Genomic DNA, 16308 nt, shown 5'->3' on the forward strand with positions numbered 1-16308 from the left:
CATAGTTCAATTCCTATATTAAAAGGATTCAGCTTTTTAATCCGACAGCAAAATTGACTAAAAAAACTGTGAATATGGAAAAAGATTCAATTTCCAAGACATGAAAAAAAAAATTAACACAAAGTGGTGATGCAAGTTGTCGATACAGCAAGAGATAGCGCTGCTGGCTCAGGTTGTACTTTTCATGAAGGCTGATAAGACATAGCAAAAAGATTAAAGAAAAAAAACCATTTATGCTCATGTTTTCATTAAAATATCTACTGGTAACTCAGTGATTTTGACTAACAAAAGTTTGTTTCATTTAGACATAACTTGTAATGATTAGCGGGCACTGACTGTCAGTAATTAATTACTAATCAAAAATACTTTTAGGACATTGACGTATGAAGTAATACAAATATTGTAGCAAGTGTCTGCGAATTGCACTGGTTACGGTCAATGTTAAGGCCAGGTGGCCCAACAGTATATATGAGAACAGCAGATCATTTACTTAAAACATCTGGAGCTATATTGGTATATATGAACATCACAGAATTAGTGCATGCAATGACTAAAAAGAAGCTTGTTTAAGAGCTGCTTTCATACAAGAAAGCAAATGAGAGGCTACAAGTATGGTCTGACTTGATGGTTTAAACCAGAAAGTTTATATTACAATAACAAGAACTGCATCATAGAAAACGGATAAAGTAATGATATGCCACACTTATTCTTAGAAGAAAAAAGACAATCTTGTTGATTGAGATGCAATCAATTGCACATCACCTTGCACAGCAGGCACTTGGGGAAAAATTAATATACATACAAGACACCTTCAAGAAGGTCTTAAAAGGAATTTACAACAATGTTTCTAGCATAAATTGCTATAACACAATGATGAGTGCAATTTGGTTGGCTTTACAATTCCTTAGTCCATACAGTTTGTTCATCATATTCAACTTATTAACAACAATTTTTAGGATACGTTATTTTGTTATTTGAACAATCTTTCAGTTGGCAGGTTATGCAAAGACTGAATTGTCCCTACCAATATATTAGGAACTTTCGTGCTCAAAGCATCTAATACCAGGTCATTTGGTGAGAAAATAACAGTGCTAAAAATAATAACTAAATTAATTCCAGTTTATCACTGATCTATGACAGTTCAGAGATAAATGGCACCTTGCCCAAACAAGCCTAACTTTTTCCACTGTAGGATGATGCTTGTAATACTCAATTATTTTAAAATAAGTGCCTTCTTACTGTCCTATTAAAATACTGCATTCTTGTCGCCTGTTTTAAGTCATTACACAGTTCTCCTTATTTCTGAATAGATTATTTAACTGCCACTTGCTTTTAGTTGTGGACTGGCGTCGCCTTATTGCTAGAGAGTAAATCTTCTTTAAAAATAGACTAATTTATTAAAAACTGAAGTGGGTGGAAGATCAAATGTGTCTTATCCTATTAAAAGACAATAATAGAGATCTGGCTTTGTCGATATGTTGCTATACAAAATCATACTAGAGAACAATATAAATTCAAACCTGGTCCTTTTCACCCTTTTGTGTTAGAATAAAGAAAAATTCCTGGAGCTGCACAAGCAAATTAAAGAGGAAAAAGTGTTCAGGCACTGTTGGTACTCCTCGCCGCATTCATTTTTAGCCAACAAGAATACCAGTGAATTACTCACAGTAAGCAGCATTAGGACCAATGCAACACAGGTGAGTAGAATACATTTTCTAGACTGAGGATTTTATTGTAATTGAACCAAACATACTGGATCAGTTACAAGACATTAAAAAGGACCGCCATACTTTACTAGAAAAAAAAAACGTATATTTTTCTTTTGAAGGCGGTTGTACAGTAGCTCTGAACCAGTACAGGAAATGTTTTATTTTATGCCAGTTACATGAGTTAAGCATATAATTGTGTTCCTTCTTTTTTTAAATTGTACTCCTTTCATTACTAATATATAAAAATTAAATTGTAAGTGCTCGGTCAAGTGGATTTCACCCTAGTTCTAGGTATGAAGAAACGTCTGAGTAGCATGGACTGAAATGTATTTTCTCTGTAATTATCCCCACAGATATTTAGACCAAGACAGGGAATACAATTAAGACAACCTTTTCTGCTTCAAATTAAAGGACTTCTGGGCTTAATTAGGACGGCAAACATTTAAGTAATGCTTAGTACATTAATAGAATTTACATTTGTTTGCAGTCTTGTTTCTGTACACTTAACATGGTAAAATAATTACACGTTTCAAAAGAGTAACCTGCTCAAATGTTTTAACTGATAAACTGTTCCTAGAAATTTCTCTACCAAATATAAATTTAGCTGATAAATATCCACGCCACAAGTTTAGGGAACTGAACAGCAGCAGTTTTATACAACACTTATTTAATAAAAAAGTTTCCCATATGACCGGAATGTTAGTGCTTTCAGACACTACCATCCTATACCCAAAGATGATATGAAAAATATGATTAGTCTTTTATTACGTAAAACCACTGAGACTATAATGGTAGATGAGAGCTATTACATATTTTGCCATCACCAAACATGAATTAGAAAGAGCCGTAAATTAAGTAGCAAATGGAAAATAGACATTTATGGTTTTAGATTAGGGGGGGATTATAATGCACAAGAAAGAAAAAACAAGGCAGTAATGAAGACCAGCAAAGTAAACTTAGTGTTTTGGTGTCAAGTTCAGTATTTCTTCTACTGAAGCAATTCACTACAATAAGTCCTGCTTTGTAAGTAATTCCGATCTATATCACTCCTATGTAGTACTTATTTACCGGATGAGAGATTAATTTCGATGCAACCAGGGTGGATATTCTAATTTCCCACCCTTTTAGCAAGAGGTTTGAGTGTTCATAAACACACGTTGGAAGTCCTTGACTTCTCTTTACACAGATTTTCAAATGTAGACTTCAATTTTCGAAAATGATCTTAATGTTAATTAACCTAGAGTTGCCACGAGAACAATTTGAATTGAGATTGGTTCTCTTACTCCTTACCAATTAAAAAAATATTGTAGAAACTTAGATATGATTCCAAATATCATAAAAATATTTTGTCCTGCATAATAAACAGAACTGACAAATCTCTCCATTTAAAATTTGCATTCATTCAACGATGCAAAACAAATAAATTTAAATTATTTTATTAAATATAATGCTGAATTTTAACTCTGAAACACATAAATAACAACTTCCTTCATGTGCAATTATATTTTAAAGTAACATAATAAATTAGAACAGTATAGAGAACAGGTGAATTTACCTGTGGCAAGACATTTTCACAAAATGTAGGCAAACGGAACCAGTGAAATTTCACCAAATATATTATAAATATAAAAGAACCAAACACAATTCTGACTTCAGCACACAATTCCTATTATTCACACCAGTGTATAACAGATATTCAGTAAGTGTTAAAGTGAGACATTTATTTTAGAACACACACAACTATTGCCAAAGCCTTTCATCACAATGTATTACTGTTTGTAATGTTGGATGGCAATCCCCTGAAGTTTAATATGCAAAGTTTTCATTTGCATATTTTTGTGTTCCAGTCTCATAATTCCTATATTTTAATCTGTCACATAAAAACAATTTGGTGATCTGGGTAGCCCAAAAACTACCTTTCAACATATGTTAATTTTAACATTGCAACAAAAAAAATCACATATGATTTGGTTACATTGTATGCATGTAGTTCATAAGGTGCTGCTTTTTGTCACCACGGTCTGATTTTTGACACTACAGCAATATACAGAGATGCTACTGTAAGAGGCCAAATGGAGCATTTCCCTGTTAATTGGAATCCACGGTTCATCTATGTAACTGTTTCTGAAAGAATTTCTGTCCCACATAACTGAAGTTATTTAATCAGGTGGCAAGTGCTCTGGATGTGAAACTTTTGTGTATTGGTTGAATGTTTTGCAGCCAACTCATTCATCTTGGTCCATGTATTGAGCTTACAAGGCCAAACATGGCTACACATTTAGTGCACACTTGAAATGGAAAATCGCGAATGGGTGCAAAGTGGTATAAAAAAAAAAAGAAAATGTACATTTAAAATATTTAGCAGAATAGTTACATAAATTCAGCATATTGCAGCCAGGACACACATCCTCCACTTTTGGTACAATCATTTCAATGTACAACATAGATTTAAAATAACAATTATAAAATAAACTGTACAGAATTCAACAATAAACCTTACTGATTAACAGCTAACTAAATCATTACAATGTTATTTTGGTGGAAGCAGATTTTCCTGAGCTGTTGGTGTCACAGCATCTGTGTAAAAATTGTCAATTTGGTCTTGGTACATTTTTGCAACAACTGGCCTCTTCAACTTCATTGTTGGACCTGCAAAAGGGCAAATGCAATGAATGTTAAGCGTGTATTAACTAGTATTTTTTGGATTTATCACTGTCACTTGTAATTAACAAACTCAGTCCAGCAAACGTACTATGAAAATGAGTGAACCTTTCAACACTAAACAGATTAGGCAAAAATACAAAATGAAAGCCAAATAATGTTATATATTGCGGTTTATGTAATAGACTGATTTTAGCGTAAACTTTTTTTCATGTTCAAATCTGAAAAATTAGACCAAATAAGCTTGTTCTGTTCTTATTACATATGTAGCAAAAACAGAACAAAATGAGCTTGCTCCATTTTCGTCTCCCAGGGAAATTTTCTGAAAATAATTCACACCGGCTTTTAAGCTAAAACCACGTTTACTACGTCTGTTATCTTGCAAGTACATAAAGTAACTGTTAGAAATGGCTCCACCTGGAGCTAGTACGACGGTGTGACAAATCCAAATGTACGTCACTGACCATGAGGTGCGCGGCATCGGGCCCAGAGTCACACAGATCCTAAAGAACAGTACCTAGGCAAATAATGGTGGTGCATGGCATCAGGGAGGTGATGCTTCGTTGGCGGTTTATTATGACCACACTGGAGGTGAGGCATCTGTTCTTTACTGTTGCCGGGGAGGTGACTATGAGGGGTAAATAAATTCTGGAGGTCACCCATTTCGGGTTTCGGCTCTGTGATGATGAAGCAACATGAGGCGGAGCCTGTAGTGCTAGTCAGGGCAGTGCATCGTGAGCGGTGCACTGGGCTCCGGTGCAAACAGAGGCCTCAGGGACTGTGTCAGAATCGGTACGGTGGGAATCGGGCTGTGATGCAAGTCAGGCAAGTGCATTGTGCACTTCATAAGCGGTATCCACAGCTTTGTTGCAGGTCGCAGCGTCGCTCACCGTCATCGATGTTGCTGTTTAACTCTGTGGCAGCTGAAACAACAGGTGCAGGAGGACAGAGGAAACAAAGTCTGTGTCCCTGAGACTTCAGAACAGGAGGCAAGCTCTACACCAAGCCCTTTGAGATCTTCTTTAAGCAGGATACACAGCACAGTTCAGTCTTTGTTCTCTCCTGGGCAGAAACAGCCACTGCAGCCGAACTCCACACAGCACAGGGCCAGTACTTCTCCTCCAGCTTTTCTCATTGGCAGAGGTTCTTCTTGAGTCCAGAAGTAATCTAAAGTCCCGGGCCCCAATATTTATACCACATTATCCTTTGTTCTCTTGTGGCAGAGTCTCTTAGCTCAGTCCAAATCAGTTCTGTCCTCTCTGGTCCAGCTTCCTGCAAGGAGGTGGAGACTGCATTGTGCACAGGAGACAGGGACCATTTTGGTACAAGGAAATCTCCCCTAACTACTCTAAAAGCAGCCCAAATCTATTCAACTCTGAGTTTTCTATGGAAGGCAGGACACACCTCACCCGAGTGACTGTCTACAGTGAATGCACATCCCCAGCTGCTGTCACTCCAATACCAGACAGTCAATACACAACCCAACAGAGGCACATGGGATGGCGGAGTAAGAAAAAGCCCACTTTCTAAAAGTGGTATTTTCAAGCACACAATTTAAGAATCATCTTTACTAAAAGATGTTATTAAATGCTTAGTTTAGAGAGCCTAAACTCCATTTCGCCATCCTGTCCCTGTGGAAAGTTATACAAACTCCCACGTTACCCTATGGGGCAGATAGTCTTTCAATAGTGAACAACGAAATACTCAGTATTGCACTATCAGGACGTGTCCCACCTTTCACCTACACTGCACCTTGGGCCTAGCTGAGGGGTGTCTCGCATGTAAGAAAAGGGAAGGTTAGTGTCTGCCAAGGGGGTGCACTTGCCAGGTTGACATGGCAGTTTAAAACTGCGAGTAGACACTGCAGTGGCAGGTCTGAAAACCATTTGAAAGGCTGTTTGTGTGGGTGGCACAAACAGTGCTGCAAGCCCGCTAGCAGCATTTGATTTACATGCCCTGGGCACGCAAGGCGCATTGTACTAGGGGCTTACTAGTAAATCAAATAAGCCAATCATGGAAACCCCAATCCATAAGCACAATTTACACAGGGAGCACTTGCACTTTGGCACTGATCAGCAGTGGCAAAGTGCCCAAAGCATCTAGACTAGCAAAAACGAAATCAGCACACAGCATAAATACAGAAGGCAGAGGCAAAGCAACAGGGGAAACCACGCCAAGGATACCAGAAATAACAGTAACAATAAGAAAACAAGTTACTTACCTGTAACTGTAGTTCTCCCGTATTGGAAGCTTTCATAGATTCACATGCAAGAATCATTCCCTGTCGTCGAGACGGGAGTCTCCGGTATATAAAAAAGCAATGCTTAGTAAAATAGCAAACTGAAAAGAGGCCTAGGCCCATTTCCCTTTTGCAACCCATAGCCTTTGTCATGTAAAAAAGGTCCAAACTTTTCCCTGAACCAATCAGAGCTCCTCACCCTCTAGAACACTCCTGAGAGAACCTTCTGCCCCTCAGATTTTCGCGCACTTGTGCATATAAAACACTTTCGTGTTAAATCCAAGGTGAGCATCTCAGGGGAGGAGGGTGGGTGCATGTGAATCTATGAAAGCTTCCAATACTGGAGAACTACAGTTACAGGTAAGTAACTGTCACGGGGTCCCGTCCTGCCCCGTAACGGACTCTCCGTCTCGCTTTCAGGAGTGGTCCGGGCCCTTTAAGGACGGCCGGGATTCCTATGAGGAAGACTCTCTCTCTCCCCCCCCCCCCCCCCCCCCCCCCCCCCCGTGACGTGGACGCCGCCGATCCAATCGGAGCGCGGCTCAGGACGGACAAAGGCAGACAAGGAAGACTCCGAGTTGTGGATGGTGCGGCGTGACCTGGAGCAGAGGACCCGTAGAGAAACCACCCACCGCGAAGAATCGAAGGAAGCCGGAGCGAGTCAAGGCCCTGGAGAGTCGGAGCAAGCAGACGGAGAAGCCAACGTTCGCCTTCCTGACCGAGAGTACGGACCAGAAGCAGGGACACCGGAGAAGCCTGGAGGCCAACGTTCCCGTGTATCGCCCAGCCACGCGCAGGAAGACGCGTGACTACACCAGGTACGTGAACGGCTGCGTACCCTATTGACATTTAAACGAGCAGGGAGCGGGTAATAACAGGAGGAGGGAGGTCGGACCGGGCATTGTTAGCCTTGAGCACCTCACATTCACCCTTCCGGGCCAGCTCTTTTGGGTGTCGGTGTCTGTTGCTTTCCTCACGCGTGTTGCCCTCACTCCCTTCCCTTAAATTGTACAGAGTCGTGCTGTGAACTAACAGCCACGTGTCTTTTGTTTTGGGGCGAGCGAGAGAGGTCCAAGAAGAAGACTGCGCCAGCCCCTAGAAGAGACGTCCAGCCCTTTCAAGACGGTCCCCTCTACCCTATGGATATGAGTTGTGCCTTGGTCATTTCTGGACATTGTTTCATTTAATAAAACCCTTCAAAACTTCACTCCAGACTGGGCTCCTTCCCTCCTTGTACACCCTTAAGGTTACAGTAACTTATTTACTTACTCCAGTATTGGAACTTTCATAGATTCACATGCCTGAATCAGAATAGCGAGCATTGATATTACAAAGCACCTTAATCTCGTACATTTAATCCTCATCATGTAATACAGCATGAAAATCATGTATAGGAAAATACAGGAAATGTGACATTGTAATACAAGAGAAAACAGGATGGAGGGATGGAAAGAAGACTCACCGTTACTGGATGATGTTTCGCAGTACCGCCTCTCCCACTGCCGCATCAGATTCTGCAGCTGCTTCCAAGCAGAAGTGCCTGGTGAAGGTGTGTGTGTAGATGCCCAGATCGCTGCCCTGCAGATATCCTGGATTGGCACTCCTCCAAACAATGCAGTGGAAGTAACTACTGCTCTCGTGGAATGGGCACAAACTCCTGCATTTAGAGGCTTTCCAGCAGCTTGATGACAGTAGACAATAGCACTGGAAATCCATCTGGCAATCCCCCTCTTTGATAAAGGGAAACCTTTCCTGGGTGCGCTGAAAGCGACGAAGAGCTGTGAAGATTTGCGAAAGCTCTTCATTTCCTTTAAATAGAACTTGAAACATCTTTGAACGTCCAGTGAGTGTAACACTCTTTCCGCCGCTGTTGTTGGTTGAGGAAAGAAACGTTTTAACACCAATGGCTCATTCAGATGAAAGTCAGTTGATACTTTAGGAATAAAATTTTGGATTAGTCCTCAGCATCATTCTGTCTTCCTGAAACTGTAGGAAAGGCTGTTGAATTGTGAGAGATTACAGTTCGCCTACTCTTCTCGCTGAAGTTAGTGCGATGAGCAGAGCCACCTTCCAAGACAGGAACTTAAGGTCCGCCCTGTGTATAGGCTCAAAAGGTAGTTTCATCAATTGTGACACCACTATGTTGAGATTCCAGAGCGGTGGTGGATGCTTTATTGGAGAAAAGACTCTGAATAATCCCTCCATAAATTGTTTGATTATCCTTGATAACCATAAGGACTACCCTGAAGAAGACCTCCTGTAGCAGAATAATGCAGCCAAATGCACCTTAATCGAAGCATGAGCCAATCCTCACTTGGCTAAAAGTAAGATGTATGGGATAATTTGATGAGGTGCCGCAGTTAGAGGGTGACTGTTAGGTCTCTGACACTATAGACAAAACCTCTTCCACTTCATCCTGTAGGTTTTGTTGGTACTATCCGCTCTAGCCTTGGACAGGATTCTTCTACATTCGTCTGAGATTTTCAGATGTTTAAATTCACAGTGTTCAGGAGAAAGGCCGCTAATCGTAAGGATTTCGGGTCCGGATGGAGCACTTGTCACTGGGACATTGTCGGAAGTGATGGAATTGGTTGGAGACTAACTGGACGGTCCTCCGACAGCAGCAGTAGTTCTGTGAACCAGTGTTGTCAGGGCCAACACGGGGCTATCAGGATTAGCCTGCACGGTTCTTTCTTGATCTTCATAAGCACGCGGGGGAGGAGAGGAATTGGAGGAAAAACGTAAGCAAAGACGCCGGGCCATGCCATCAAACGCATTCCCCCAAGATCCCCTCTGGGGAAGCCAGCTTGCGAAGAACAGGCATTTCCGGTTCTTTCATGTGGTGAAAAGGTCTACTGTTGGCGTCCCCCACCTTTGAAAAATGTTGTCCAGGATCCCCTGGTCCAGCTCCCATTCATGGCAGGACGATTTGAGCCTGCTGAGAGTATCCGCCTTGATGTTCTGATCTCCCGGGAGATGCTCTGCTGTCAAGGATATCCCCTGCCGTATTGCCCACTCCCATATTGTCTGGACCTCTTGAGACAGAGAGAGTGATCTTGTTCCTCCATTTGTTTAAGTAGTGCATTGCCATAGTGTCAACTTAACACCTGCGAACCTCTTATTATTGGCAGGAAAGCTTGCAATGCGAGGCGGATCGCCCTGAGTTCTAGCAGATTTATGTGCAATTGCTGATCGTGCACCTTCCAACGACCGCTGACTTGAAGGTCCAGGGACTCATCTGTAGTTACCACCAATGGAGTTGGTCTTGAAAGAAATGACAGACCCCGAGAGACATTTTCTTTTTGTGTCCACCATGTCGCTGCTTGAACCATGACTGGTGTTACTTGGACTGTGTCTTCCAAGGAACCCTCCGCTTGACGCACTGAAGATCGATCTGTTCTTGCAACGGGCGCATCCTTAATCTGCAGTGAGGCACCAGGGGAATGTAAGATGACATCATGCCCAGCAATGACTTACTTGCGCACTGAAAGATACTTTCTTTTTAGAAAGTCTTGAAAGAGAGACACGATCCTCAGTTGTCTTTCTTCGGAGGGAAACGCCTTGTTGCTCTCCGTATCTAGTATTGCTCCCAGAAATGTGATCAGTTTTGTCGGATGAAGGTTTGATTTTCCTTCATGTAGAGTCAAACCCAGTTTGGCAAACACATCTATGCAGGCCTCTGTTGACGCCCTGGCTTGTGCTTCCGATGGTGCTTTGACTAACCAGTCGTCGAGGTAAGGAAATATTTGATGTTTTTGCTTCCTTAATACAGCCGCCACTGGAGCCAGGCATTTTGTGAACACTCGTGGTGCTGACTTTAGGCCGAATGGCAGTACCTTGAATTGATAAGGTCTTACGGCTACCAAGAATCGAAGGTACTGTCTGTGCGGGGGATGGATAGGTACATGAAAATACGCATCCTGTAGGTCCAAAGTGGTCATATGATCTCCTGGGTTCAATAGCAAAAGGATGTCCAGAAGAGACACCATCCTGAAATATTGCTTTTTGAGATAGGTGTTTAGGGATCTGAGATCCAGAATAGGAAGCCATTGGAGTATGTTTTTCCTGATCAGAAAAAAAATCGGGAGTAAAACCCCTTGTTCCTTTGGGAATTCGTACTGGTTCTATTGCTCCCTTTCTGAGCATTGTCCGAATCTCCTTCTGGAGTTGATGCAGATGATGGACTTTTTGATGCATCGGTGGTGTACAAGGAGGCGTCTGTAGAAATTCTAGGGTGTGGCCGAATCGAATAATGTTGAGGACCCATTGGTCCGTTGTTATTTTTTGCCAATTTTGAAAATAATGAGCAATCTTTCCACCCAGGGGATCCTAGGAGTGTAGATGCAGCCGGAAGATGAAGGTTGTCATTGTCGTCGGGTGTTGTCCTTCCCCTGACGATCTCCTTTGCCTCTTGGAGTTGATTTTGTATAACCTCCCGGTTGTCGCTGAGTACTGCTGGCGGTATGGCTGAGAGGAGGCGGAGTGAGAGGAATATCTCCTTTGCCGATATCCTCCTCTATAATATGATTGCCCTCTACCTCTAGAGCCTCGAAAAGGAACCTTTCTGTACTGCAGAGTTCCCAATACTTTTGCAGTATACGTATCTTTCTTGATACTTTGTAGTGTGTCATCAATATGTTTCCCGAATAAATCTTCTCCATTGAAGGGGAGGTCTAAGATCTTATTCTGAACTTCAGGCCTAAAAGCTGTCGCTCTTAGCCACCCTTGTCTGCGCAGAACTGCCGCTCCTCTTAGAGACCTAAACGCCGTGGTCGCTATATCCATAGCGCAGTCTATGACTTCCGCCAAAGTCCTTTCACCCTACAGAAGAATTTTTCTGGTTTCTTGTTTCTCTGGTTCTGGCACCTGGTTAATATACGGCGACGGGTCGCACCACATTTGCCTGTTGTATCTTCCTAGAATAGCGAGGGCATTAGCAGCTTTTACCAACAGAGCAGACATTAAGGAAAATCTCTTTCCTGCGTTGTCCAGCCTCCTACACTCTCTGTATGGTGGTGTTGTAATTGGAGCAGACGGATTTCTTGATTTCTGTTGCGCTGCCTGCGTAATCACTGAATCCGGTTTGGGATGACCCAAAAGACACGCTGGAGCATCTGCAGGCGCTTTATATTTCTTGTCCAGTCTGGTGAGAACTAGAGTCACCGTAGCTGGCGTCTCCATAACCTTCAGGCCTTCTTCCCAGATATGACTCACAATAGGTAAGGACCGAACAGATCTTCGATTGGGTTCCTTAAAGTCATATAGAAAACATTCCGCCTTATCCTCTGACATGGTTAAGTGCAAATCTTTTAGTGGCTCTTTCGATCAGGTTATGAAAACCACCAATGTCCTCTGGTAGAGAATCTACTGGTTTTGGTGTAGAAGGTGAAGGAATGAGATAGTCATCCCATTCTCTACTAGGTTCTGCAATATCTCCATCTTCATGGTCATCATCCGAGGTATCTGGGTCATGTTGAGATCTTGGTGGTGGAGACCCAGGAATGGGTTCCAGGAAGATCTCCCTTCTTCGCACCGGTGTACCCGGTACAGATCAAGGCCGAGGTGTAACCTCCAGGATTTCCTGAGAGGTTTGAGGCGTCTGATACCTCCTTCTATAATCCTCCAACATGCTCTGGAGGTCTTTCAGTAAAGAAGATGGCACACTTGTCATCTCTTCATGATACTCTTGGCGATATTGTTGCCGTTCTTGGGGATGATACAGAAAACTCCCCATATTCTTCCTCCGAATCTTCCTCCTGGTATTTTACCTTTAACTGCAAAGGACTACTTGCATATTCAAAGGGACCACCTTCATCCTCATTCTCGGAGTCCTCCTCTTCCAGAAGGTTAGAAGGGACTAATGTAGACACCTTGCTTGGAGATGTAACCTCTGGCATTATTGTAATTTTCCAGGATGACAACCTCTTTTCGGGGGGTTTTTCTCTCATCGACGAGCCAGTCGACGAGATCCCCGTCGCTGTCGTCTACCATATTATAGTCGTTGACGCTATCGTAGACGTTGTAGTTTCCGCCGACGCTGTCTTCGTCGACGCTTCGGCCATCATCGCCGTCGTCGACTATCTCGTCGTCGACGTTCCCGTCGTCGACGATCCAGTCGATGTGGATATAGCCATGGTCGTCGACGATGAACTCGTCGTAGATACCGTCGTCGACAGTGAAAGTGTCGACAGCGTCTTAGCCATAGACTTAACCTCCTGACGAGGACATCTTCCTTGTCGACTGTCCCGTCGACAGTGTAGATCCTTTCACTTTCTCCTCAGAAGGTGTAGAGGAAGTCTTTTTGATGGTAATTTTGACCCTTGGAGGAGATTCTGAAGGTTCTGAGGCAGTTTTCTTCACCTGTTTCACCTCAGAAGCAGAACCCTTCTTCCCCTTGAGTGTACCTGAATGAGATTTTGAGAGACTGCGCCCTGAAGACCCCTGGGTGGTCTTTTTTGGGGCCTTCTCAGGTCTCTCACCTGAGGTATGCGCCTGAGGAGATCTGCTTCTTTTATGAGATCTCTTAGACTAAGATGACTCCTCCTCACTCGAGAGGATCTCCTTTCTGGCTTCAACCTTCTGGAGCCAAAGTAGAAGTCTTCCATCACTATCCCTCAAGGTTTTATTTCAAAAGGTTCGACATACCTTACAATTCTCTGCCTGATGGTCTGGATAGAGGCAGAATATGCAGTCTTTATGAGGGTCATCTGTATAAAGCCTTTTTTTAGAGCAGGTGGCACAAGCTCTAAATAATCCTTTTTTCTCCTTATCAGTCATGGTAGAGGACTAAGGAATTTCAAATCAGAAGAAACTAGAAAATGAGAGAACCTCAAATCCCAGTCAAAGTAAGTTGAATTGAAGAGTTTGAGCAGAGCTCAAAGGAGATTCCGTAGCACAACGTGCGGTAGAAAATCTGAGGGGCAGAAGGTTCTCTCAGGAGTGTTCTAGAGGGTGAGGAGCTCTGATTGGTTCAGGGAAAAGTTTGGGCCTTTTTTACATAACAAAGGCTATGGGTTGGAAATGGGCCTAGGCCTCGTTTCAGTTTGCTATACTGCTAAGCATTACTTTTTTATATACCGGAGACTCCCATCTCGACGACGGGGAATAATTCAGGCATGTGAATCTATGAAAGTTCCAATACTGGAGTAAAATTTGACATTTGTTTGCTTCATGCAAAATGGTTAGAAATGTGGCACAGGCAACTCTTGATACTTATTAATTCTTCAGGTGAGATGAGCATTTTTTACGCGACAAATAACACAATGGAAACTAATAAAGGGTGGTTCAGAAGTGATGCGGTCCATGAAAATCAAGATATGAACAAGTTACTTACCTTCGGTAACGCTTTTTCTGGTAGATACTATATCTGCCTGTGGATTCCTCACCTTGTGAATATCCCCCTTGCGCAATATCCCCCTTGCGCCAGCAACATTCGGAAATTCTTTTTCGAAGCCTCGCGCCGACGTGGATTGGACGTCACAGAGACACGGCTCCGCTCGCGACTCCGCTGACGTCACCGGCGCCTACAATAGGCCCACGCCGGCGTGATGACATCAGTTCCGCCTTTTTTCCGTGCCATCGAGGCACATGGACGGACCAATGACAGTAGATATATACAAAGTATACACAGTACACAATAGTCAAGGCAAAACACACAGTGCAAAGCAAATGCAGGAAAGCAAATGAAACATTCCCTTGACATCAAAATAAATATACATTACATTACAATAACACTGGCATAGAAGAGTGGACAACGGGGAGGCAGGTGGGTCAGTGAGGAATCCACAGGCAGATATAGTATCTACCAGAAAAAGCGTTACCGAAGGTAAGTAACTTGTTCTTCTGATAGATACATCTGCCGTGTGGATTCCTGACCTTGTGAATAGAGTCCCACAGCAGTCCCCACTCCCGGAGGAGGGTGTCCACTCTTCTAAACCAGGAAATCCTGAAGGACAGAGCGCGCAAAATGACCGTCCCTCCTCACTTCGGTATCCAAGCAGTAATGCTTCGCGAAAGTGTGGAGGGAAGACCAAGTTGCCGCCCTACAAATGTCCTCTACAGGCACACCTCTAGCCAATGCAGAGGTCGAAGACTTAGCCCTAGTCGAATGAGCTCTTATGCCCTCTGGAGGCTCCTTACCGGCCAAAGAGTAGCAGATCTTAATGCAGAGGACGATCCATCTCGACAAAGTCCTCTTATGGACTGCTCTTCCCTTCTTGCAGCCAGCAAAGCCAATGAAGAGTTGATCATCCAAGCGACAGTCTTTAGTTCTGTCCAAATAAAAAGACACCGCCATCTTAGGGTCCAGACGGTGCAACCTCTCCTCCTCCTTAGAAGGGTGCGGGGGAGGATAAAAGGTAGGGAGGGTAATGGATTGACCAAGGTGGAAAGGAGTCACCACCTTAGGAAGAAAAGCAGCCCTGGTCCTTAGTTCCAAGCCCCCGTTCCTGACCATACATGCTGATCGGATGGTTCTAAGAGCTTGAAGCTCACTCACCCTCCTTGCCGAGGTAATTGCAACTAGGAAAACTGCCTTAAAGGTTAAAAGCCTCATAGGACACTTATGAAGAGGCTCAAAGGGAGAGCCCATCAGAAAAGTCAAGACAAGATTCAAGTCCCACTGAGGTACAATAAAAGGAGTAGGAGGGAACTTGTTTAGAAGACCCTTCAAAAACCTCAAAACTACAGGAGACTTAAAAAGAGAGGGCTGATCAGGCAAACAAATAAAAGCCGACAGCGCCGAAAGATAGCCCTTAACTGTGGCAACTGCAAGCCCTTGTTGTGCCAAAGAAAGAGCAAACCGGAGCACATCTGATAAATGGGCTCTCAACGGGTCAATATCATTCTCACCACACCAAATAACAAATCTAGACCATCTACATGAATAGACAGTCTTAGTGGAGTCACGCCTGGCAGACAAAATGACATCCACCACATCAGGCGTGAGAGAATAGGAAATCAGGTTGCCCCGTTCAATCTCCAGGCATGAAGGTGCAATGTTTGGAGGTGGGGGTGTAGAACCTGCCCCTCCATCTGAGAGAGGAGGTCTGCCCTGAGAGGGAGACGGAGCGGCGGGTGAGAGGAGAGGTGGAGTAGATCTGTATACCACACCCTTCTTGGCCAATCCGGGGCGACCAATATAACTTGGGCCCGGTCTTGGCGAATTTGCCTCAAAACCCGAGGAATCAAGGGTATGGGAGGAAACGCGTAAAGGAGTTGATTTCCCCAACTCAACTGAAACGCGTCCCCCAAGGCTCCTTGCATCGGATACTGGAGACTGCAGAATGACGGGCAGTGAGCATTCTCGCGAGTGGCAAACAGGTCCACCCGAGGAGTCCCCCACGTCCGAAAGACGTGACGAACCACCTCCGGGTGAAGCCTCCACTCGTGGTCGGCAGAGAACTGCCGGCTGAGACTGTCTGCACGCACGTTCAGAACTCCGGCCAGATGATTTGCCATCAGACAAATCTGGTGGTCCTGAACCCAGGACCAGAGACGCAGAGCCTCTCTGCAGAGACACTGCGACCCCACTCCTCCCTGCTTGTTGATGTACCACATCGCGGTCGTGTTGTTCGTCAGGACTTGGATCGACTGACCGCGAAGGGAAGGGAGGAAGGCCTTGAGCGCCAAACGCATCGTCCGCAACTCTAGAAGGTTGATGTGAAGCAACCTTTCCTCTGGAGACCAAAGACCCTTGAC

General features: G+C 43.7%; 1 protein-coding gene across 2 annotated transcripts in view; it reads right to left on the reverse strand.

Moving 5' to 3' along the window:
* Nucleotides 1–617: 617 nt before the first annotated feature.
* The window catches only part of ACSBG2 (acyl-CoA synthetase bubblegum family member 2), a 91451-nt gene continuing 75760 nt past the window's right edge, over nt 618–16308 (reverse strand). Inside the window, exon 15 of one of the 2 annotated variants that reach the window (XM_086947226.1) lies at nt 618–4358. In XM_086947226.1, the coding sequence (XP_086803352.1) occupies nt 4240–4358 (119 nt within the window). In that variant the 3' untranslated portion in view covers nt 618–4239. The remainder of the gene's footprint in view (nt 4359–16308) is intronic. The other variant, XM_086947225.1, reaches the window with a different exon arrangement.

Source organism: Lissotriton vulgaris, chromosome 12, assembly GCF_964263255.1.
Source record: "Lissotriton vulgaris chromosome 12, aLisVul1.2, whole genome shotgun sequence".
Taxonomy (NCBI): domain Eukaryota; kingdom Metazoa; phylum Chordata; class Amphibia; order Caudata; family Salamandridae; genus Lissotriton; species Lissotriton vulgaris.